Consider the following 25,489-nt stretch of genomic DNA (forward strand, 5'->3'; position numbering starts at 1 on the left):
ACAATTTTTTTTTATGTTTTCAAATATATATTTTTTAGAATATCTTAGGCCCTCACAGAGGGCCTAGAGGGCCCTGACGGCTCGCCACTGTAAGATGCTGACCCGAAGGTCGACGGCCGGAATCAGTGCCAGGCTTACGTACTAACACTAAACAACGGCCGGAATCGCTGCCGGGCTTACTGTACATCATAAGATGCTGACTCGGAGGTCGACGGCCGGAATCAGCGCCGGACTTACGAGAACACTACCACTAAACAACGGCCGGAATCACTGCCGGACTTACAGTACATCATAAGATGCTGACCCGAAGGTTGACGGCCGGAANTTCAATCAGGAGAGACGTTGATGTATGAAATACATATTTATTACTGGGACACGTCATATGAATGAAATAATGATTGCCAGAATTGAGACAGGAGAATGGAATGGTGTTTGGCGATTAGGCCCCGGTTTGCAGGATTATCATTCAGGAGGGGAAGAACCGCTCCGAAGAAACCCCCAAAGAAGTGAAGTATGACATACTGAGATGTAATGAGTTTCTTACCTTGTGGGCTGACTGCGGTGATCTATGGATGAAAAGAGGGATTAACATGTAGATCAAACAAACGGCCGGAATCACTGCTGGGCTTACTGTACATCATAAAATGCTGACCCAAAGGTCGACGGCCGGAATCAGCGCCGGACTTACGAGAACACTACCACTAAACAACAGCCGGAATCACTGCCGGGCTGTACATCATGAGATGCTTGACCCGAAGGTCGACGGCCGGAATCAGCGCCGGGCTTACGTGAACACTACCACTAAACATTGCCGACACGATGGTCGATGACCTGCGATGCAGGGTTAAACATTAACACAGATGAACACTACCACTAAAATGCATAAATACCAGGTTTAGGGTTGAGAGATCTTTGGATGGCCAGCACGGCGCTGATGGATGGCCGAATGTAGGATGTGAAGGCAGAGGAGGACCACCGTCCAAGTTGTTGTAGGGATAAGGAATAAATACCTTGATTGGCGGCAGGGTTGGCTGCACCTATCCTGAACGAAAGCCCTGAAATGCTTTTAAGACACCACCACCAGTTATATGCATATTTACCATAGGTAAGCTGGAGAGATCTTGGATTTCCGGCACGAGCCAATGTCCGGGCGAAGTGGGAGATGTAGACAATGTAATGCATGAGAGCTGTTAGCTTGAGTACAGTGATGCATGAATATCATAACCTGGCTTATCAGCAAGCCATGTGAGCATGAAACCAAAATATAAATGAAGTGCAATAGGCGCAGCATAAGACCCATGATATAGGACTAGCTTAATTAGCAGTTTAATTACGCCACGGTGAGACATAGATGCTGATATGCTTGATTGGGTGATTAAGACTGTCTTCTATCATCTTACGTGAACTTCTCTTTCTCCCTGAAGGAAACCCCCCAAAACCAACGGATGGGGCAGCATCCGTGACTGTTGAAGCTTGAAACTGCGTTCTTACTGAGCATTGTAACGGGTAGTAGTTACCCGAACTGCATTAGTGATGCGTTACGTTACTTCGTACGGCAAAGTAATACGTTACTGAAACTCCATACTGTAACACGTTACACCCTACACTGCCTGGAACTCACCTTAACCCTGAACTAAAGGCAGCGATGCATATAACGAACATCTCGTGAATTTGTTGCAAACTCCCTCTTGCCAGCNCGATGGTCGATGACCTGCGATGCAGGGTTAAACATTAACACAGATGAACACTACCACTAAAATGCATAAATATCAGGTTTAGGGTTCGAGAGATCTTTAGATGGCCAGCACGGCGCTGATGTCCGGGTGAATGTAGGATGTGAAGGCAGAGGAGGACCCACCGTCCAAGTTGTTGTAGGGATGAGAAATAAATACCTTGATTGGCGGCAGGGTTGCTGCACCGACTGTATCCCGAACGAAAGCCCTGAAATGCTATTAAGACACTGTTATAGCGGAATGTTTAATACAGCGTATTTCTGATATTTATTAGAGATCACATGTTAAGCTATATGATGTGTGTTACTGAGCTGGGTCACACACAGTTAGAGGGACAATGGTCGTTCTGAATTATCAATAGATGTATTCATTTTAAGTGAGCTGACACCGAGGGTAGAGGAAGTTCAGATAAGGCCTCAGGTTATAAAAACAATTAACCTTTGTTAGTTAACTAATCCTAAGGATGTCATGAGATGATGACGTTTAAACATATACAAGTATAGCTTTCAGAGAGAAAAACATGTGTGGTAGGCTGCATGATAAAATGTGTGTGCATTAAACATGCTTAGGGAAAATGTGTGTGTGTTCATTACAGTGGCTATATATGCTGTATGATTGTTGCTACTGTCGGGGGNACAGCGTATTTCTGATATTTATTAGAGATCACATGTTAAGCTATATGATGTGTGTTACTGAGTTGGGTCACACACAGTTAGAGAGACAATGGTCGTTCTGAATTATCAATAGATGTATTCATTTTAAGTGAGCTGACACCGAGGGTAGAGGAAGTTCAGAGAAGGCCTCAGGTTATAAAAACAGTTACTGTACTGACACTCGGCAGATTTGTGTGTAATTCTCTCACAAAGAAACTGTAAGATACACTTTTTATGTATGCAAAACCTTAAACATTTTTGAAAATAAAATACTTTGTCTGAATACATTTTCTTTAAAGGCACTTTTGATTTTAACGCTATTTCAATGGAACAATCCAGTTTTGTTGACATCAATGCTTTTTTTCTCTTTTCTTGTGTTACAAGGATACTTTTAGATACACTTTGATGTATGCAACACTTAACAAAAGGTATACTATGAAGTACTTTGTAAGGAATGGGGTTTTCTTTAATGGGTGCAAAACTTTAGAACTGGAAAATATATATTTGTTTCTGACAAACTATACTTTTGACTTTTTCCGTAAAATCATGACAAACTTTTACTTATTCTTAAATTTGACCTCTTGCTGCTTGGTTGGAAATGATAGATGAAAAAGCTACAAAGCTTAAATAACTTTTTTTTAAAAACTCAATTCTACAGATTACATTACATTACATTGTATTTAGCTGACGCTTTTATCCAAAGCGACTTACAATAAGTGCGTTCAACCAACAAAGTACAACCTTGAAGAAAACAGAATCATATAAGTACATCAGGTTTCATAGATCCAAACATTTCACGTGCTACTCAACTGGCTTTAGATAATCCAGTCCTTTATTAGTATATAAGTGCTTTGTTAGTAATTCTATCTCTCGAAGTGGAGTCTAAAGAGATGAGTTTTCAGTCTGAAGAAGATGTGTAAGCTTTCTGCTGTCCTGATTTCAATGGGGAGCTCATTCCACCCTTTTGGAGCCAGGATAGCAAACCCACGTGTTTCTGCTGATGGGAATTTGGGTCCCCCTCGCAGTGCGGGTGCAGCGAGCTGTTTGGCTGATGCAGAGCGGAGTGCACNAGACAGTTTTTGACCGACAAACCCAGGTACTGTCTGGGCGTATGTGGGCATCCTAGCGCACTGTTTTTTGATACTTTTTGTTGATAACGTCGCAAGTTGATCTTTCAGTGTGAGGTGGGTACCATTAGTTCGCTGTTTCACGATTCTAAAACGATGGTTGGACTGGCAGCTTAGGATAAGTATTAAGGGGACAGCTAGGAGTGTTTTTCGGTGGGCAGTTTAACTAGGTTAGCATTTTTCGCTCGGGGGCTAATTTCAAGAGGCTCACTGTTAGGATTGTTTTTTTTTTAAAGAAAAAAGATCAGTTATTATTTTTCTCGGTTTTTGGATATAATTTCATTATTTATTAAATTTAATTAGGTTTTCCTTAAGAGTTTTTTCGCAATTGAGCATTTCGGGCCCGGGAAAACCGTGGTCGTGGGGCTTAGAGGGGAAATTGGGGAAACCTCGGGAGAGAAACAGAGGATCCCTTCCCCGGGACGGAACCAGATATGCTATAGGATGCGTGTGTAAATAATATGTGCCAGAATTAAAACAGGAGAATGGAACGTGTTTGGCAATTGGCCCCGGTTTGCAGGTTCTTTTCTTCAGGAGGGGAAGAACGGCTCCGAAGAAACCCCAAAGAGTGAAGTATGACACATTGAGGGAATGTAATGAGTTTCCCTTCCCTTGTGGCTTTGGGACTGCGGTGATCTTATGGATTGAAAAGCGCGATTTCACATGTGATCAAAAAACAACGGCGGATCCACTTGCTGGCTTACTGTACTTCTTAGATGTGCCCGGAAGGTCGGACGGCGGGAAATTAGCGCCGGGCTTACGATACACTAAAAACAACGGGCCGGAGACGCTTGCGGTTACTTGTACTCATGAGATGGGTGAACCCGGGTCGCGGCCGGATCAGTGCCGGGTTTTCGTGAAAACTACCAACTTACCAAAACGGCGGTCACTCGCCGCTTTACTGTTCATTCATGAGATTGCGAACCCAAAGGTCGACGGGCCGAAATTTACCGTGCCGGGTTACGTTTGAAACATTACCACTAAAACAATCACGACGCGGCCGATGGTCGATTGACCTGCGCTGCAGGTTAACATTTAACACACAGGATGAACACTACCACTAAAATCGCATAAATACCAAGTTGTAGGTTGAAGGGATCTTTGTGGGCCGGATTGTAGATGTGAACGGAGAGGAGGGACCAGTCCCCAAAGTTGTTGATCGGGGATAAGGATTAAATTTAACCTTGATTTGGGGGCGGGTTGGGCTGACCTATCCTGAACGGAAGCCTTGAATTGTTTGACACCCACCACCGGATTTTTTGAACTTTACCTGTGGTAAGCTGGAGGCTCTTTTGGATTTCCGGCACGAAGCCATGGTCCGGGCGAGTGAGTGTAGAAACAAGTATGTGAAGCTGTTTAAACTTGAGTACCCAAGTTGTGCATGATTCATACCTGGCTTAATTCGCAAAAGCATGTGGCATGAACAAACATTATAAATGAAGTGCCAATAGGCGCGGCATTGGAACCCGATTGATATTGTACTTAGTTATTTAGCAGTTTAATTCGCCACGGTGGGGGACATAGATTGCTGTTGCGTTGATTGGGTGATTAAGACTGTCTTCTATTTCATTCTTACGTGGGAAAACTTTCCCTCTTTTTCCCTGAAGAACCCCCAAAACCAGGATTGGGGGCAGCTCCGTGATGTTGAAATTCTTGAAACTGCGTTTACTTTAGGTTGTAAACGGGTAGGTTAGTTAACCCGAACTGCCATTAAAGTGATTGCGTTTCGTTTTATTCGTGAACGGGAAGTAGTACCGAACGCATTAAGTGATGCGTTACGTACTCGTACCAAAGTAATGTTACTGAAACCATAGGTAATCACTAACCTACAACTGCCTGGAACGTCACCTTAACTCCGTGAACTAAAGGCAGCGATCATATAACGAACATCTCGTGAATTTGGTTGCAAACGTTCCCTCTTGCCAGCGCTACCCTGACGCGCCTGTTTTTAGAGGTTGTGGCGCAGGGAAAAGGAGGCGAGAGCCCGGCTGTGCAATGAACCTGCTAGACGCCTATATGAGCGCACTTAGTGGTCCAGAGGAGAAGTAGCTTCCAATGTGGATGTACTCTAAGCCCTGCCCTGCCGGCTGCCAGAGGGGGGTTGTGGTTGAAGCCAATAAAGATGATGAAGCTCGCATGCGATGAGGGCCCGTTCCGCGTGAAGGCTGGAAGCGCCGCATTTCAGCGGCCCTAATGCCAGTGATGCCCTCTCCAGAGACTGAAGGCGTGCGTCAATTGTTTGCACGAAGTAGCTCATTTCCATTAGCCGGAGGAACTTCCGTGGAGCCCGATATCCTTGTCCTTTCCTCCCGCGTCCGGGTTTGAGGGGCGGCCGGCTGGAACCGCTAGCCAACTGGGGAACGCCGCCTGTAGCTTAATCCGCGAGACTGCGGAGCTGATGAATATATACCTGGAGCCGGGACGAAGCCCTGCTGCTGTTGCGTATTGTTGCCTGAAATGACAGCTGACGAGAGGGAGAGCAGATATAAAGGGATTAGCGGGTGCAACGATAGGCTTGTGAGAATGGAGAGAGGAGTGATTGGTTAGCTGGGGAGTGACGCCCCCGATCACCTAATGAGGGAGGAGAGAGCAATGAAGTGACATGTAATATGAATGAAGAGCTTGGTCTTCCTGTTTGAACTTGCGCTGAGCTTCATTTAGTTGTGTTGAGTTACTCAGGATCCAAACAGATTTGAGAGTAGAACATATTATGAAAAATATATTATTGATGAGGGGATTGAAGGATGTAGTTTTCCGATGTAGTCATAGTTTTTGACAGCTGCTGCTAGATGGTGATAAAGAGCAACATTTGACTAGTAGATACTAAGAAGTATTTCTAGTGCATTTCTGTCACCTCTACAACTGGGTTCATACAATCTTCAAACTACTTAGTAACTTAAGATTGTAATTACCTACGTGGCTCACGTTTTTGTGTCTAAGTTGAAGTTCAACTCCGTTACACACTTATGTGCGTGCCAGAGAGTGCCTCATAACACACAAGACCAGAGCATTTTTATGTTATCGTGACATTTTAGCAGCGGCACTCATACAATTAATTACAGGGGAAACACTAGACAGATATTAAAGCTCTGGGTACCGATAATTATCAACTTCTCTTACCATCGAGCAGTCTGATCTTTACTCACCTAACTATCAGTTAAGTATTTGTTAGATCAACCTTTCTTCTATCACATTTTGCTCATTTCAACTGTTTTTCCATCAATTTGAGAAGATTATTTAGATTTCAGAAAATAATATGAAATCGTTTTTTTTCTTTTCTAGACTTAATGTGATATGCTGTAAAAAAAAATCTAAGAATACATATACCCTTTGGTTTGTGTAACTTATTGTAGTTTAGGTCTATACAATGTCAGATAATTAATATTTTCCAAGGTGTCCAATGTGATGTCCATTCAAGGTCTTGTTTTGTTAATCCAAACCAAAAAGATTCAGTTTAATGTGAAAACGGAGACAAGGAGAAACAACCTTCATTCTCTACCAATAAAACAATACTTTTTATTTCACACTTGCAACATCTCTCTGCATCGTTTTACCTGAACATAGAAGGAGTGGGTATCATTGAAAAGTACAGCGAGTGCTGTTTCAACTAACAGGAGCTGTTTGTGGTTCTCCGGAAGAAAAGATAGTCACTTTTCGGTTAACATGCTCATTCTTTCTTGATAACATTACCACATCAACTTATTTCTCTGGGGACAAAATACATGTATATCTAGAAGCATACAATTTGAAAACAGTACTTATTTCCCTTTCTTTGTTCAAATTTCCCAAAAAATACATTGCCATACTTTATGTAATATTTTCGGGTTTTTTCTTTCCTGGCCCATGCTATTAAAAAAAGTTTATGAACAAAGAGACTTCCACATTCTCTTTGTAGCGAAAGATCAGTTGCTTAAAATAGAGGAACCTTCGTAATCTGAACAGCATAACAACATCTCTAACCTTTAAACACATGTATTCAGTTACATTTAAATAGGATTAGTTGCTATAACTTACTTCCTGCAAAGTTCCAAACCTCATGTTTCATTTGTGTTCTATAGCCTACTCAGCTTTATCCCTGCAAATCATCAAACACATTTGCACATCATTTCTACAATTTTTATTGACAATTGTTAAACTACGATATGTTTAACATACATACATTTTTTGCAAAAAAGTTAAGGCAAAACAATAGTTTGAGTGAATTGATTTAATATACTGGCTTTTCAAAACAAAATGTTTTTCAATACCAACTGTTTTTTCTGTAAGGTATCTAATTGGTGTATTTACTGACAAGAGGAAGTACAGTGGGCGGAAGATAGATATCATCTTCCTCTCATTTACATATGTGACTGGTTCTCTTGCTGTGCATTCACCTATTGATGGTCATAGAGATGAAAGGGACAGCTATGAGTTTAAGAGCAGCTGCCAGTGGATTTATTTTCTTCCTTCTCTCTGTGCCAGGTACTGTTGATCTAATGTTATATTGTTGGTAATTTAGCACAATATTAAGAGCATGTATTCAAGTTGGTTGTACCAGCGATTTGACCTATGAAATTATGTATAGCAATCAAAACCCTTTACCAAATCTTTCTGCTGTTTCTCTAAAACGATTCATCGTGATTGTTAAATAGCTCAAGTCCCTTAGTTTTTTACAAATACATATTTTGTATTTCTCGTCAACACTGCTAAACACATTAGTTATGAATATTTTCTTTACTAATATAAAATCTCTATAAAAATGAAATGTACGAGTTAAATACTGTTCTTCTGCTTTGCAAATGTTAACAAAAGTTCATGTCAAACATGAAACTCTGGACATTTTCGGCACATTTATCTTATTTTCTTGTCAAATGTTCCTATGCCGGAAATTGTATTAGCCTTCTGTTGAGAAATTACCTTCTAAAACAATCCAGTCCTCACGTTTTATACAGCAAAAAAAAGTATTTATGGAAAAAGGGTTTTGAAAAGCTCAAACAATAAATAATAATATTTATTTTAAAAGTTAATTTTTTTGTCCATTCCAAACTAGTTGAGTCTGTCAGTGTGTTATTGCCAGTGCTCAACAATTATTTGCATTTTTTATGACACTGCTATCCGGGCACTGTAAAAAGGCTGCACATTTTTCCTGAAACTAGGCAGTTAAATGCAAATATATGTCGTCACACTGTGTGCAGTGCTGTGTACATGAGCGAGAATAAAAAGCTGATTTGAATCTTTACTATGCATATTCTTTTTTTATTCTGAGGTTTCCATTTACTCTAATTTCCCAGCACAATAACAAACAATGAATTGCAATTAGTCTTTGATCTGTTCAGGAAGGTAAAGAAAGTTCAAATGTCCTTTTTAAGATTAGCTAACAAGCCATGTGTTCAATTTCCACAGTTTCTACTCATTGTTTTACTTGGCAAACACTTTTGCCCACTACAACATTTGCTCAATGCAAAGTAACAACAATGAAACTTTATTTTCAACCTAACCATTTTCAATGGGATTTGTTTGAGGAAGTAGGTAGCAAAAACATTTTTATTTCCAAAAGCATGCCAAACTTAACAAAAGCATTCTTAAAATGTCTCAAAAGTCCCTCTCTTACATCAGTAGACAAAATAATATATTCCTCTCAGACATCTTAACATCCAGAAAGGGTGCAAGCAAACAGATACTACGAACACACCATATATAAGTTGTTTTTAATTAATTGGAGTTATACATTACATTTTCATCTCTCCATTGATGCAATTTAATTGGAGCTTCTCTCTAAGCTGGTTTAGATATTAGTCAGCTGCAAATATGGTTTGACCCCTGGTTTCTCAATATATTATTGTAGTATCAGGTGTACTTAATAACATACTAAAAGTCTACCAACATCTGACCACTAGAAATTTGTAATCTTCAAGATGGCCTCCAAGATGGCTGAGAATTCCTTAAAATACCCTAACTCCTTCATAATTTATTCTACACAAATACATTTTTTGTCTAAACTTTTGGGGGCCTAGAAATCCATTGGACTTGTACAGATTGCAATAATATGATTACATCATTTTTTATCCAAAATGAGGGTCCGCAAGTTTCTTATAATGACATTACTCTCTTATTTCTCTTCCCAGTCAAGCAATTTTGGTAATTTTACTAATCCCGTGTTTTGGTGATCTAAGAAGCAAATTATAGTGATTACAAGTACAATTACATATTAAAGCAATGGGTTGTAAGCATATTGATGTTAAAAGTAATGGTAATTTAACAATACTATTGGATATTTCAGTTGTATTGGTCATAGCTGGTATGAATCTATACTACACAAAACTGTTAAGAAACCTGGGGTAATGTGTTTTTTCATTAAATGCAGCCGCCTATTTTTCTGAGAAACATTTTAAGTTATTTTGGAAAATTAAGATTTCTTCAACAGGTTTACATAATGATGCACTGCCATAACATATTCACTTTTGCCTTTCTGTATCTGATTGTGGTTTCTGACGTTCTCTTTGTGACAGTGGTACAGGGTGCAAATGAGTGGGCGGTGACTTGCACTTCTACTCAAATCTGTGCTGCAAAAGGATCCACAATGGAAATAAGCTGCACTTTCAAATACCCATCCATATATCTTAACGTAATTATCACAGTTCAGGAAACATTCTGGCTAATTAAGACAGGTACAAGCTATGAGAAGCTGACTACAGAGGTTGGAGGTCGTGTGCAGAATCTCTGTGCAAACAATACCTGCACTTTGAGAATATCAGACCTAAGAGAGAGCGACATAACAGGGTACCAGTTCAGGTTCAAAACAAACCATAGAAGTGGGAAGTGGTCAGGTCCCGAAGTCCCACTCACTCTCACAGGTAATTAAAATGATTATTCAATTTGTTGAATCTCTCTGTTCATGTGTGTGTGTGTGTGTGTGGGCGTCTTTGTATTAGCTAATGTTTAGGTTAATGGTTCAGCCTGTAGCAACTTTGCACAGCTTTATTATCAAAGGTACTGAAGAACATAATGACATTCACTCAACACAAAATACAGACACACCAGCAGCTTTAGGAGGCTTTACATAGGTATGTTGTTCCCTCAGTCTATAGTTATAATGACAGTTTTGTTGACATTAGCAGGCATGGGCCGCCGGATAGCTCAATGATCAGAAATGTATGCGGTGACAGATGCCTATTATAATGGTTTGAATCCAGAGCCGGTCGAACAATTTAGGCAATATCCTACCCTCTGTCTCCCCCTTTTAACTCTGAAAATCTCCAATAAAGGTACTCTGGCAAAAAAAAGATAGATACTTATTGAGCATAATATTAACCATTATCTACATGTTATCTTTGTTATCCATACCCAAAGGTGACTAAACGTTCGCAAAAGGAATTACCGTTATCCTCAGGGTTTTCAATGTTTGTGTTTCATGGAAGTCTTTTTAAAGTAAAACATTTGTCTTAAAACCATGTTCAAACCATATCAGTCCAAACATTTCATTGCAACCCTTCTAGCTGTTTTGAAGACATTTCACACAAAGTGGTGGACCAACCAACGAGCCATCCCAAGAGCCACGTTGCTAGCATGGCTTGACACTTATTAAATGGTGCATTATTGCATTTTATGTAGAATACGTTTTATATACAATTACTAAAGTATTTTGATAATGCAATCAAAAGTTTAGGTAAATCATATTTTAGTGAATTGACTCCCAATATATTTATTCTCACAAATATATGTATGTGTTTCTAATAACCTATGATTCTGTGTTCTTCCTCTAATATGCAGCTGTTCAGATGAACGTGGTTCGCGTCAATCTTTCTTCTAATGAGGCAGAGCTAAATTGTCATAGCACCTGCAGTAATTATGTCTGGTTTAAGAGTGGACAGAAAGTTCCTGGAGAAGCTCCTTCATATACAGGCCATTTTAATCCCGGGGAGAACATATCCTGTGCTTTGAAAGGACATGAGGATTACGGCTCTCCTTCACTGTGTGAGTTCAGTTGACTGCCATAAACAAAAATGTTAAACTTTTAACCAAATTATTCATTTAATAATTCAAGCTTCACAAAATGTATTGATCATTTAATTCTGAACCCCCACTTTAACAACCTGTTCTAATCTTTCAAACCTTTTGTTTCCCTCTCCAGATGCTCCCAAGGTTCCCTCTGTGTCTGTGCGTCCCTCTGGTGAAATACTGGAGGGCAGTTCAGTCAATTTGACCTGTACACATGATGCATATATAAAAGTGAACTATACCTGGTACAAGGAGAGTCAAGCCATGCCCAGTAAAGAACCACAGCTTGTCTTCAGCTCCATCCAGACCTCTGACTCTGCTGAGTATTACTGTACAGCTGAGACAGAGCTGGGGAGGAGGACATCTAAATATATCTCTATCAATGTGAAATGTGAGTTGATATTAATTGTTGAAAAAAAAAACAAAGCTTCATCTTGTAAATGTTTCAAGCAGTACCGTACATAATTTAAAGGCAGTTTTACTAAGTCATGGCCTCACTGCTGCCACACCACTTGTGATATAATTATAAAAAAAGAAAACAGCATTAATGCAATACATCCTCCTATTTTTAATCAAACCCACAGATCCTCCAAAGCTTCCCTCTGTCTCAGTGAGTCCCTCTGATAAGATAGAAGAGGGCAGTTCAGTGAATCTGACCTGTAGCAGTGATGCTAACCCAGCAGCTAACTACAGCTGGTACAAGGGGAACCAAACACTGTTTCAGGGAACAGAAGGAATATATAATTTCACCTCCATCAGCTCAGAAGACAGAGGGATCTACTACTGCAAGTCCGAGAATCAATATGGAGTGAACACGTCTTCAAACATATTTCTAGATGTCCAGTGTGAGTATAACACATCGATTAGCAAGGAAGCCACACTTCATTATTATAACATATTTATTTCCAGGTGAAAGCACAATGTGCAGCACACTTGAGCAACCACTTCTTCATATATTGTAAAGATAAAACACCTGACATAAATTGGTACTATAACAAAGTAATAACACATACATGTAAATTAAAACCATTGAGATTAATGAATACAAAGACATATTAAGATATGCACTTAACCGCTTAGAATAAATAACATTGGAATTTAACCAATAAGAATAACATTTAATATTAAAACACTTATCTTGTTAGACAATGTATGCTAAGTAAACTCGTTTTAACCAATGAAAAAAGGAAAAGAAAATAGTATGAAAAATATACCACTGAAAGATACAGCCAACAATAGTTTTCTCTGAACTCAAGTCAATATTAAGGCTTATGTTAAAACCGATAAATTGTTATTGCCATAATATGGAAGTTCTCCATATGTTTGAAGATATGCATTACATTTCTTTTTTACACATTCTCCTCAAGATGGTCCAAAGCTCCCCTCTGTGTCAGTGAGTCCCTCTGAGATAGAGGAGGGCAGTTCAGTGACTCTGACCTGTAGCAGTGATGCTAACCCAGCAGCTAACTACACCTGGTACAAGGAGGATGAAGACTCTCCAAAAGCTTCAGGACAGATCTTCACCATCACTGACTTCAGAGCTGAACACAGTGGGAGTTTCTTTGGAAGTTTGTCCTTGTCCGATGTGAGGGTCCAAGGACAGAGGGAATCGTATTCATATTCTGTACAAACGGTAAAGTCCACTGAGACAAATGTCAAATGTGTGATATATAAATAAACATTGATTGATTAATTGTCAATTAACATATCTGGGTCCTGTTGAAGTACATTTGGAAAGACAACTAAATTCTTAACTTTTGTTGCAACTGTGTCCAACTGCAACTGTGACAAATTCATTCTGGATTTTGACTTATTTGAGGTGAGTGTGAATGGTATTTTCATTTCAAAAATGATTCACACTCACCTCAGGTCTCTTTTGAATCAGACTTTCAAAAAAAAGAAAATACACACAAAGAATTTGGAAAAGTTTATGTAGATAAAGACATATAGCCAATATTGTTTGACTGTCCGAAAACACAATGTATTGAATTGTAAGATCCTTTTCAAATTAAATTCATAAAGGTTTTAATAACTGTCAGTGATTATTTCTTATCATCGCTACCTAGGAGCATGGAAATCAAGAGCTGTTGGAATCACCACTGCTGTTGTCCTGGCAGTCATCCTCCACTCTATCTTTGTATCCTTTAGGCAAGCAGTCCAATTTCATTAAGGTAATGTTTAGTGAAAGCACTAAAAACGGTATGCTGGATGTTTTGATAATATTGGGCAATCAAATATATACATTTGGAAAATATTGTAAAGTTATCTCATATCTCAATCTCTTCCTCTTCTTCAAACTCACTGTCAGACTGAATTTTCTGAAAAAAATCCCTACTCTAGTCCCTTCTCTAGTCCCTACTCAAGTGCCGTTGGAGGTTCCGCTGGGGGTCCTGCCAGCTCTGTGTCCTGTCCTGTTTGGGGTCCCATCGACACCAGCCCTTGCTCCGTCGTGGGTCCCACTGACACCAGCCCATGTTCCGTCCAGGTGTCGATGGGACCCCAAACAGGACAGGACACAGAGCTGGCAGGACCCCNGTCTATTACAAAACCTTTGAGGGAATCGCATCAATTAAAATAAATGCATGGCAAGTATGATCAAATTAACATAATGTCAAGATATAGCCAATAGACAATCAACATGCTTGAATATAAAGGAAGAAGAACAATAAACAGATGAACATTTAGGTTTTATGTGTAAATTGTGAACAAACATCTTAATACATCTAGCAGTCTAAGACAGCAAACTAAGCTTATTTAAATGCTGCTAGAACACAGTTTTACCATGGGGTATTTCTAACAAGACCAAAAAGATATACAAGGCTTCCAAAACAGAAGAAACCAAATCAATACAGTATTTTAATTTCCTTCAAAACGACAAAAGCACTAATAAAAAGCCAAATAACAATAACATAAAGGAAAAGTACTTGAAGTGGTTGGCTTGATGATTGTCTCTCTTTTAAACCTCAGGTCAATAATCTGCTTAGAAAGCTGAGGGTTAGGCTAGGTTTCTTCTTCAGAAACAAGTCCTGTTTCTCGCTTGAGGCCAGGAAAAGGCTAGTCACTGTGACCTTTTGACCTGTGCTGGACTATGGTGATCTGATCTATATGAATTCACCTGCACATTACGTATTTTACGTACTTTCGTCACAGTACTCGCCTTCTTCGCTGCTTTTAGTGTATTTTGTGGCGGAAGTACAGCGCCACTTACAGGCCGGGCATATGTACTACTACAGCGTCTCCAGCGGGTCGAGCAGTCTCGTGTGAAGGGACACGTTTATTGAGCCGTATCTGTGTGAACGGAACACTTTTTTGATATCGAATTTGGTTCGTTTCATTTGCGTTCCCGTGTAAATGGGCCATTGATGTTTCCGAGTAAGCTCCTCACACCACTGAATTAACAAGCAATTATTCCAAGCAATCAATTTGCTCGATGAACGGTGTCGAGTGTGTCCCTTAAGTCCCTTGCTCTGACTGCCAAGCCTTTTATGGTCGTCCGGTGAAACAAGTAGGCAGAACATAAACAAAAACTTACCATAATCCCCTGAGATGCTCTCATACAGTAGCCTACCTTCCTTTCAGCTTTGGAAAGGGACTGGTTAACATACATGTTTGTCCCTAACTCTTTACATTATTTAATGTCCCAAATGTCCTGAATTAAGTCTCTCAGTTACCAGAATCAGCACTCTCAATACTTTTTGCTAACTCCTATTCAGAAGTGATGTGGTCTGTTTATTTTTGTACAGTACTTCCTCTCTGATCTGCTACTAATCCAACAGAGGAAGAGATTTAAGATGTCACTTTGACAGAAACCTGGAATGCAAACTTTATTCAGTCAGTTTTTCATGTCTTCTTGTTTCCCTCTCTTGACATGCTAGGCTTGCTACACACACTGACTCACATTGGCTCAGGACTCAACTGGACTCACTGTGCAGCTCCTTCAGCGACAGGCTGCTGCACCAACGCTGTCTCACGGAGAGATACCGCAGCTTCCTGCAGCGGTCAGACTTTACAACCAGCACAGTCCCTAGTAGACCCCCCAATCAACTATGTGCAATATGTGCTATATGTGCAATATATATATATGCCGTTAATAACTGTGTAATTTATACCTGGCTGCTAAATCATTAGAACAGTTACAAGGTGTGTTTTTTGCATTTTGTAAATTGTGTAACTTGCTGCTGTTAAATACAATCAAACTATGTGCAATATGTGCAATATATACATTATATACATATGCCATTAATAACCGTGTAATATATACCTGGCTGCTAAATCCTAAGAACTGTTACAGGATTTGTATTTTGAAAAGTATTTTTTTTATTATATCATAACTTAGTACTTTTTTTTAACTATATGTAACATTAAGCTGTCTGTGGCTCTTTCCTGCTGTAACGATGCAAGTGTCCCCTCTGTGGGATTAATAAAGGTATTCTGATTCTGTAGTCTGTTTTTGCATGTACAAGAGAGGGTGCAATTTCTAGTAAAATACTTAAGTTTAAGAAATAATATTTACAAAGACAGAGTAGGAGAGAAGATCTTTCCTTGCTGATTATATTAGTGGTATTGACAAGTTATGGAAATATTGGTAACATTCTGAACATTTTTTAAAAATATTTAATTGATCTTTATTTTTCAGGAGTTATTTTACACCTAATTCTATGTATTCAATGTATATAATGTACTGTATTATTTCCGTTTTATGTTTTTTTTCTAATATACCAAGATTTAATAAATCAACAGTATGAATATACAAGTTTGGTTAGGGGATATACCGTTGGATGTTTCATGAAATGTGTTTTTAATTTACTTTAGATTTATTAAAAGGGAAAATTTTTGTGTATGTTCAAATGAGAAATATAACCAGTATTCACTTATTTCGTATGAATGTACAATCCTATTTTCTAATAAAAACGATGCCTGTTGGCCCTTATTTGGAGGAAATCATTCATTCAAAATGTTAAGATACTAAGATTGCTAAAAACACAAGTGTATTATTATTTAAGTCATAAATAATTCATTGTGCTCCAGGTCACCATTTGAGAGGTTTTTATTTCTTCTTCTCAGTGCAAAAGGGAATGCTTTACAAATTCTGATAATAAAAAAAAGAATGCAACAAATGAATAATTATTCAATTGTACTGCATCATGGGTGACAAGATTAAACTAATTCATTCTTTATGGTGGGATGTGACTCAGTGGCACAAAATCATCATGTATTGAGGGGGGGTTTTAGTAACTTCTCGTTGTGATCTATAAGAAAAAAAAAAAAGATTAATGGGTTAGTAACAAGTGAGATTATAGGGAGTAGATATTTAGAAGCAAATGAGAAACAACAGAATGAATTATGCCCCAAGTCTGAAAAATTCAATAACGATGTTTCCTAGCAAAGAAAAGGCAATATGCGATATCATGTGGATCTCCCAGGAGAAATGATACAGGAGTCTACATTATTACATGTGCTATCTGGAGTAGAATAAGAATAGGGTGATGAACTGCCAAGCATAATTAATTCAACTGAGAGGGTATATGACTTGTTTTGCAAGCATAAACCAATATATGAGTGAATCTTTTTAAGAAAACCTACATAAACAACTTCAAAGTTAATTAAATCTCCCCTCTTTTGTAGACAAAAAATACTCTTTGCTATAATCACTAAAGTACATCTTGCAGAGAAATGTTCTCATATTCAAATGTGTCACAAAACACATTAAAACATTTTCTTCAAACTATTTGGCCATCATGACTTTAACCAGTTTTGTTTTTGAGACAAGACTTGGGCAATGGCATAGTAATCATAAAATGCCCTCTGAGGTGTAACCCAAAAAATCTCTAAACTGAGAAATGCATGTGTGATATAAATATTCACCTTCTGAGAGGCAGATGCACGTCTGTTTCAACCAATGAAGTTCATTACGACCAGATGAAGGACGGTCTGAGCGAACAGGAAGTCGGCAAAGGCTCTCTCCGGAGAGATGGACAGGAAGTCTGCTTTATTCTGTGGGTTGATCTGGATACGAAGACATACTGAGAAAAAAGAAAAAAAGACACGCAGAATTTAGTATTATGGCACTTTAGACTCATAAACACTTATTGCACTAAGACTATTTTTATAAATGTTCAAACATAACACGAATATCACTTTTTAAACTTGTAGTGACGTCAGCACTAAGATAGACATACTTAGGTTTTTTTAAATGAAAATAAAATAAAATGCAGTCAATAAATCTCAGGCTAGTTAAATAATCAATTACAATAAATGTATCATGGACACATGCTAAACATTCTCTTGTATACGCTTGTCCAATATGAGAATTGGACAGGATGAATTTATCCCTGTCCAAACCTTGAGAAGATTCACCTCTTAGTGTTTAACTCAACAAAACTTTGAGAAAATTCCATCAAACTAAAGACTTCGCCTTTTTCAGTTGTTTTTGTGTGTTTTCCTGGTATTCAATCGGAAAAGGTTTAATAGTTTCTAAACCCCTCTCTTTTATTTATTACATTTGTCATGTCTCTCTTTTCTGGATTTAAAACGAGACCTAAAGCAATTTCCTGTATTTCTCCAAGGACAAGGTATTCCAGCTTATAGATAGTATGTGTCGAGGGACAGTATGATTAGAACAAGAATGATCCTAAAACTCCTCTACTATAAACAGGATGTATTACATTTACATTATCTGCTGTGTATTCTACAAATGTCTTGTGCAAATAATTTGTTCACTTGTTCATAAGTCAATACAAATATTCTTAATAAAACATCAGTGTAACATAGTATATTTCATAAAAGCACCAAAAAAAACGTCCATCAAACTCAATATGATAACTTAACCTACATCAATGTATGGTTTTATTGCAGTAAGGTGATCAAACTACATGTGTTTAAGCTGTCACAAAATAATGTACAATGCTTATTTGATAAAGTTGGTTTACATGTTCATACTGAGAGTGCGTTTATTTGTTTAATTCTTATATAACTGCAGCTCAAATCATGGGATGTTAGCATGGTTAGCTTAAGTTGACACACACGTTCACTTATTGACCGGAAGTCAGTGACTGACTGAAACCCCTCGAAATGGATGCATAATAAGAATCACTGCCAGCACATTACAACATTTGCAGAATAAGTATTTACCTCCGAGAATGAAAGCGCCAACGCAGGAGATGAAGCCCGACAGAAAGCTGTTGAAGGGGAAGGTTCCGACGAGCAGACAGTAGAGGAACTGCAGAGCTCCTGTCAACAAGATGTACAGCAAATATGAATCCACCACCTTCAGCTTGTTGGGCGTCGTGGTGGTGTACTCCTCTAGAAACCGTGAAACCACCGAAAGGACTGAGTTCGACATGATTTTTCCGTCTAATGTGAACAAATGGGGTCAATAAACGAGTTTTGCACCGGTCCCCTTTCTCAGTCGAATGAGTGACGTGTCCTCGTAAACCGGAAGCAGACTTGGTGTTACACATATTATATTCCGTGTAGGTCGAAGAGAAGAGCAAAGGAGCTCTGTTATTGTAGAAGGGACCATTGGCTCCTCCCACCGTGCTACAGAGAGCTGTGAAAAAAGGAAAGATGGTCACTCAGACAGTATTTCGATATACGGTTTTGTCAACTGCATTATCGATTACCAAGGTTTTTCCCGGGACCCAAAAGCCTGGTGTAACTAATTTCTCAACCACATAGCCACACCGTAAATCATACGAAGCATATTAAGTCTTTCAAGTTTGAATTTCACAAAATATAGTTCATCTTCACAAACACATACGAAGATGTTGTGTATAGACATACTCCCCGTTCGTTTGACTGTTGCTAGCTTATAAACACTAAAGCTCTCCCGTTGTCAAATTCGCGAGGTAGGAATATATAACTTCATGTTGACTATGAACGCCCCGTTAGACTTTGTATTATGAAAGATGAATGACGAGTGATGCTTTTTGTGAAATTGACGCATCCTCATAATAGACCATCTGTGTTCATGGTCAGCTGATTTAAAGAACGGAGTTACAAAACATTAAAAACTAGCATACAGGGGCTAGGTACAGAGCAGCGTGTTATTTCATTTCCTTGAATGTAGTCACCGGAATATGACATTCAATGGACCCTGCTACTACCACATCTCCGATGCAAAGCGATTGTGAAACAGAGTAAGTCATTCAAATACATAAACAGACGGAGATTACCAATGCCTTCTCCAGCACACTGCTACTCTGATTACATCATGGTTCAACTTGAAAAAAAAACTATAGTTTATTATGTAACTTTTCACATTTAGTCAAACATTAAGATCTGTGTTACAATACCATAGTGCTGTTTTATTACACCAATATCAAATAGGTAATACACTACATTTCTTTATGCTTGTTTTGGTCAGTTATTATATTATATCCATGTGACATTGCACTTACATAATTGTATAGAGAGGTTGTCACTTAACTATAGTATACTAATAAAACACAACTGCATCAGTTGGCTTTATATGACAGAAATAAGGGGAAACAATTAGTAAATTAAATGCAAATAGATTAATTGCTCACTTTAACCTGTATTGCAGGGATATGAGGGTTATTATTGAACCAGAGGAGTTGCTACTGATACAATGGGATTACTTTACTGTGACACTCCTGTCAAACAGGTCTTTGTAAGTTGTATTCACTGGAGAGAAGAGCAGCTGTGAGTGACCCTCCACGGTGAGTCAATTGTCAGGATGACTTAGCAATTTTGTATTGCATGTTGATTGCAAAACAGGTGTAAGCCCTGATGGTGTACCTGGTCTCTAATGCTGGAGGTTGAAATGTGAAAATGCCTTTTTCTATCTCCATCAATAGTCGGTCGGGGAAAACCAACCTGGGCTAAATTTACACAACTTTCACATTTCGTTCCTGAAAATAAAAAGCTTGTCAATAACCTATTTTGTATGTGTTGCCTAGTGTTTGCATGGAACAGTAAACTGCCTGGAATTTAATTGATAATTACTCTTAAACCGTTTGCCTTACTAAAGACATTTTTGACATTTTAATTGTGTTTTCCATGTTGTGCTGTGTTGATGCCTATGGCATACATTTGTACAAGAAAATACAGACATGAGGACACAAAGCCATAACACCTTTTTTTTAAAACAACAACAGCGTCATTATGTACAAAAAAATAGCAATTGAACGTTTACAATTCTGAATTAAAAACATGTGGTGGTTAATTGCAGTGTTTGGAAGGAACATATTGTGTCATCCAACATAACATGACACTCGGCGGGGAAAATTTAGAATAATTTGGTGGAAACATTTTCATGTGGTTTTTATTAAACATAGGCAGTCAATACAAAAAATAAGGCTCAAGGTTTAGGAAGTCAGTGGTAATCATGATTCATATTTCCTATCACCCCTTTGCTGTGGGTGTTGGCATTGATTATGATTGACAGAATGATGGCTGTGAAGTCTGACACTCCCCGGCCTGTTTGCTCAATGCAAACAAAGATAACACGTGTTGAATAATTCCTGTCCTATCTACCATCTCTTCATTCTTTGTCTTCTGCTTCCCTCTCGTTAGGCCAAGTTCAGTCTGGAGCTGGTGGCCTTCCTGGCGTCCAACATCCATGTCCCTTCTAAAGACTGCAGAGTCAAAGATTCTTGCATGTAAGTGTGTTTTGACATACACGGCAGATTGTTGATTTATAGCTTGATGTCATTTATTGATCTCAAATAGAGTGGTGCAGGAATGAGTCCTAAAACCCAGAATTGACTTAGCATTTTACCACTTCTTGTTCCCTCTTCTCGAAGTAAAAACATGTATTGAACGTGTTTGTGGTTACATGCTTGAAATAAGATCTGTGGTTACAAGCTTACATTTTTTTTCTACCACATAAAATATGTCGGTAAATAACCAACTCGTGAATGTCTAATGCTTCTATGGGTCAAAAAAGCGGTTAAAAGTTACTAAATAAGACTACGATAAGTTATTGCGGCAAGTATTAGCTGCATTTAGCTTAGCGGTGGTGACGTGAAGTCATATGACCTTGATGTAATTTATTTTAAAGTCTAACAAAAGCTTTTTAATTGTGACAATTGCAGTTTGCTTCAAAAATAATAAAGTGTAGGTAATATGAGGAGATTATCCTTCTGAACAAACGTGCAAGTATAGTAAATGTACAGTATGGTTGCGACAGGGCTTATGATATACAATATACCGAAATCGAATGGAAAAATCCCATTGTCTTTTTGTCCGAGGAGCCTTTTCTATTCTTACTTCCTGGATGGCCTTCAAAGAAACGTAATTTCTGCACTCTATATGTAGCTAATCACTATGTGTGGTCACAACAGGTATCCAGAATGACGTATGGTCTCGGTTTGTGACCCTGCCAAACCGCGATCGAATATGGACTCTGTCCCTCACCAACAAGGGGGTGCGCAAAACTGCAGAACAGGGTACCGTCCTACTTTTTGTTTATCACAAGACAACAGCTGTAATAATGCATCATAAGACCGTCGACTAACTCCTTTCTGTCTTTTTCCTCTAGCCCCGAAGACTCCCCTGGTGATGGTCCACGGGTTCGGTGGAGGGGTCGGCCTTTGGATCCGGAACATTGACGCTCTGAGTCGATCGCGGCCTGTTTACGCCTTTGACCTCCTGGGCTTCGGCCGGAGCTCCAGGCCTTCCTTCCCCTCGGATGCTACCCAGGCAGAGAAGCAGTTTGTGGACTCTATTGAGCAGTGGAGAGAGTATTTAGGCCTGGAGAACATGATCCTGCTGGGACACAGTCTAGGGGGGTACCTGGCTACCTCCTATGCCATCCAGTACCCTACTAGGTAATATTAAGATGATGAGGGGAACAGAATAGTTGTAGCTGGTAGTGGTTTACTAAGTACTGAACATTGAATAAGTAATGTTACATATTAACCAGCCTCATCTAATATTAAAGGTCACCTATTATAAAAAAATCCACTTTTTCATGTCTGTTATACATAAACATGTGTCCCCTCTGTGTAAAGAGATTCTGAAAGTTTCAGGAACAAAGATTCTCTAACTTTTTGTCCTTTTATATAGAAACCTGTCTGAAAATGAGCTGATCAGATTTTGGCCACTGTATGATGTCATAACGATGTTTTGGCTTGTGTAACCATTAGCCAATCACCAACCAAGGTAACACCCCCCCCTTACCACCTGAATCTCCTCCTAGAGCACCATAGTGTTCTTTTTAACCAAATGTCTCTCAGAGGGGGCGTGGGGAGGGGCTCCTTATTTTCAACTAAAGTAACAGAAAGAGAATCCGCACTTTTGAAACGGGGCTGAAACAGAGGGGATTATGGGATGCTGCAATGATCTGTTTGGTATTTCAGCCAAACACTTCAGAGACATGTTTTGTATATATCTGAGACCTATAATATATTGATGAAAAACAGTATAAAAGGGGACCTTTAAGGGACCTATATTACGTTTATTTGTTCCTGTGCTTTACAGTATTGTTTTTAATGCAACATTATCTTTAAGTAACAATAATTTTTAATAGATTTATTTTAACCCTTAATCAATTTTATTATGATTTTACTGTTTTAAATATATATTTCTAATTAAAATGTGACATCATTTAATTGTAAAATGTTATGATTTAGGTTTCATTGGTGTAGGTTACTTCTACATTTTAGGATATAGGAAAGCCTATTCCCTTTTTTGTTTTTGTACAGTGTATATATGGAGCTATTAAAAACAACCAGTGAGCTTTTGTACAAAGACTGGAAATCACGGCTAGACAGTTTTTAGGCCAGTCGCTGTCACTTCTAGCTGTCACAGTAGCACCAAGAAAGTTTCCCATTTCTCTAATTTCCTCTCCTCGACTCCATCCTCATGTCTTGGTGCCGCCCACAGGAGATGCGAGCAGAGGAGTCGAGGAGGGGAACCGAGGAGAGAGGAGGGGAAGCAGCAGGCGGTTAGAGAAATGAGAACTCCTCTCCTCTGAGCGGTCATTTTAAGAGAGACGTCCATTCATGATGACAGTCGGCACAGCAGCACTCTGTCTGATGGACAGATGTGTTCATGACGACTTATATATTTACTTTGATTCATTCACAGTGCGGTATAATGAGACAATAACAGGCTACAGATGAGGACATATACACACATATATTTATATAAATATATAGGCTGCAATTTCAGAATCAAGCAAGTATGAGAGCACTCTCGAAATAACGTAACACAATCAGAGACTGGATATATCTGCCCCCCCTCTCTCTGGTCGCTGAAATGGGGAATTGAAATTACGGGCCAAAAGTTGTATTTACAAGTATTCAAAGTAAAGAAAAAACCAAACCAACTGAGACCTGTCTGTCCGCCGCATCTACGCACAACACGCATCTACGCACTGTACAACACACACCTACACACTGTAAAACACACACACCTACACACTTTAACACACACACCTACACACTGTACCACACACACCTACAGCTCCTAAAGCATAATCAGGCTACAGCCGTTGTGGATTTCATTATTTGAAGCACTAAATGGTCTCTTTATTTGTAGATATCTACTGAACTACAGCAAATACAGAGAGTAATGTAGGCCTGTTATACTGAGTGATATATATTATACACACTGCTCTGCTTTCTGCACAGACCTCACAGCTGTTCTCACTGTAAACATCGCGTCGCGATGAAAGCAATTACTAAAATAATATCGAGGGGATGCATGCAGAGCTTTGATTGGCTGCGATAAGTCAGGCCGGGCGTAAGCTCCTCCCCCGGAAATGCATCCGCGGAGGAGCCGTGGAGGACCCATCAGTGTCTCCTCGGTTAGAGCTCCTCCAGAGAGCCTCCTCGATGCTCGATGTTCGGTCCTCGATGTGCATTTAGAGAAATTAGATGTCTTTCAACATGGCGCGCTGAAATCCATTTCTGGGTCACTACCGGAGGAGTCGAGGAGTCGAGGAGGGGAAATTTGAGTATTGAGAAACCTCTAGTGTTTCCTGGAACACACAATAAAAGTTTCTTAGTTTGCCTGCAAGGATGCAAGTAAGAGGAGGAGTTGATAACAACTAAATAAGAGCTAAAAGGCCTGTAAACATTGGTTTGAATCTTTCAGGTGGCTGCAGAAACAGGTTACACAAATCCAGTTCAATTTGAATGAACAAGTCATCAATACGTGACACATTCCTAAAAGCAAACAACAACAACAACATTGTAAAACAAGCTATTAGCATTGATTAAACATCATGTATTTTCCTAATAATAATTAATTCAGGTTTGAAGTCCAACATTTGTGTATGCAAAACTGCTCACCCTGGGGCAGTGCTGCCACGGTTAAATGTAACGGTAGCATACTCCACACTGTTTTCCTCTCTCCTCTTCTGTGTTTCAGCCAGAGCTGTAGTGGTATTGCAGTAAAGAGGATTTTCTTGTTTCTTAGAAAAGTGGACGGTGGCATAGTGAATGCTGTCCTTCTGCTCGGCAGGTGGTTTCTATAGAAATTAGACTGTTAAATGTGTGTAGCAGGAACTAAAAAAAAAAGTCACAGCAACGGAAACTTGCCAACAGGAAGGATTTTTAAAGAATAAGAAAGTGGAATTTTGTTAGAACATTTGTTTCATATATCAGCTTTCTTAGTAGCTGTGTTAATTGTTGCAAAAGGGTGATATTAGTCTACAAATCTAACTGTTAGCTTTCACAACAAGAGGAATGATTGAGATTCGGATAACCTATAGAAGCAATTCCTAAAACTTGTAATAGTACACCTGTCCTACTATTACAGGTTCTTTTTTCCAGTGCTGTGTGAATGTGGAACTCTATGTTGTGCTTAAACTGATTATTCTTACCTGCGCATATATTTCCTGTGTATTTATAGTCTCAGATGATGGTTTAGGGGCCGTCATTCTTTTAACAAGTGTGAATAAGTAAAAAAAAAAATGGATAAATTAATAATTTGATTTGAGTGCTTGGAATGAATGATGAATTGGCAATGTTTGAATGAACAATGATGTACTGCTTACCTAATCAAGACAATAACGAGTATGACAATA

At 38.9% G+C, this 25,489-nt stretch overlaps 4 protein-coding genes across 5 annotated transcripts in view; 2 read left to right on the forward strand and 2 right to left on the reverse strand.

The window, feature by feature from the left end:
• The first annotated feature begins 7,891 nt into the window (after positions 1–7,891).
• On the forward strand, positions 7,892–16,530 carry LOC104950785 (B-cell receptor CD22-like). The gene is made up of 6 exons (XM_010777346.1): positions 7,892–7,974; positions 10,002–10,160; positions 11,624–11,821; positions 12,102–12,335; positions 12,858–13,075; positions 16,519–16,530. Exons 1-6 carry the CDS (start codon positions 7,893–7,895, stop codon positions 16,528–16,530), a joined length of 903 nt encoding a protein of 300 aa, XP_010775648.1. The 5' UTR covers position 7,892.
• dad1 (defender against cell death 1) lies at positions 16,520–18,966 on the reverse strand. The gene is made up of 3 exons (XM_010777342.1): positions 18,622–18,966; positions 17,356–17,513; positions 16,520–16,739 (listed from the first exon to the last, which is right to left on the reverse strand). The coding sequence occupies exons 1-2, from the start codon at positions 18,830–18,832 to the stop codon at positions 17,383–17,385; spliced, it is 342 nt and encodes a 113-aa protein (XP_010775644.1). The 5' UTR covers positions 18,833–18,966; the 3' UTR covers positions 16,520–16,739; positions 17,356–17,382.
• Positions 18,967–19,442: 476 nt separating this feature from the next.
• LOC104950781 (abhydrolase domain containing 4, N-acyl phospholipase B) lies at positions 19,443–22,459 on the forward strand. Of its 2 annotated transcripts, XM_010777341.1 has the most exons (5): positions 19,445–19,628; positions 20,117–20,171; positions 21,028–21,113; positions 21,798–21,902; positions 21,995–22,459. In XM_010777341.1, the coding sequence occupies exons 3-5, from the start codon at positions 21,074–21,076 to the stop codon at positions 22,285–22,287; spliced, it is 438 nt and encodes a 145-aa protein (XP_010775643.1). In that variant the 5' UTR covers positions 19,445–19,628; positions 20,117–20,171; positions 21,028–21,073; the 3' UTR covers positions 22,288–22,459. The 2 variants fall into 2 exon arrangements, with proteins under 2 accessions (XP_010775641.1, XP_010775643.1); XM_010777339.1 differs by lacking the exon at positions 20,117–20,171 and having other exon boundaries at positions 19,443–19,628; positions 21,995–22,458.
• Positions 22,460–23,693: 1,234 nt separating this feature from the next.
• cpt1ab (carnitine palmitoyltransferase 1Ab (liver)) overlaps positions 23,694–25,489 on the reverse strand; it is a gene marked incomplete at its 3' end in the record, with an annotated part of 31,532 nt that continues 29,736 nt past the window's right edge. The window contains exon 14 of the mRNA XM_010777338.1: positions 23,694–23,699. Coding sequence (XP_010775640.1) covers positions 23,694–23,699 — 6 coding nt within the window. The remainder of the gene's footprint in view (positions 23,700–25,489) is intronic.

The sequence above is a fragment of the Notothenia coriiceps genome, unplaced genomic scaffold, assembly GCF_000735185.1.
Source record: "Notothenia coriiceps isolate Sejong01 unplaced genomic scaffold, NC01 NC01_scaffold00018021, whole genome shotgun sequence".
Taxonomy (NCBI): Eukaryota; Metazoa; Chordata; class Actinopteri; order Perciformes; family Nototheniidae; genus Notothenia; species Notothenia coriiceps.

Coding starts and splice junctions, on each gene's coding strand:
- dad1 (XM_010777342.1), bottom strand. CDS start 18,832: ATGTCGAACTCAGTCCTTTCGGTGGTTTCACGGTTTCTAGAGGAGTAC. Junction 17,514..18,621: donor TGGCGCTTTCATTCTCGGAG/GTAAATACTTAT, acceptor CTTTTTTCTCAG/TATGTCTTCGTATCCAGATC.
- LOC104950785 (XM_010777346.1), top strand. CDS start 7,893: ATGGTCATAGAGATGAAAGGGACAGCTATGAGTTTAAGAGCAGCTGCC. Junction 10,161..11,623: donor ATTCTGGCTAATTAAGACAG/GTACAAGCTATG, acceptor TTCCCTCTCCAG/ATGCTCCCAAGGTTCCCTCT. Junction 12,336..12,857: donor CATATTTCTAGATGTCCAGT/GTGAGTATAACA, acceptor ATTCTCCTCAAG/ATGGTCCAAAGCTCCCCTCT.
- LOC104950781 (XM_010777339.1), top strand. CDS start 19,579: ATGGACCCTGCTACTACCACATCTCCGATGCAAAGCGATTGTGAAACA. Junction 19,629..21,027: donor CAAAGCGATTGTGAAACAGA/GTAAGTCATTCA, acceptor CCCTCTCGTTAG/GCCAAGTTCAGTCTGGAGCT. Junction 21,903..21,994: donor GCGCAAAACTGCAGAACAGG/GTACCGTCCTAC, acceptor TTTTTCCTCTAG/CCCCGAAGACTCCCCTGGTG.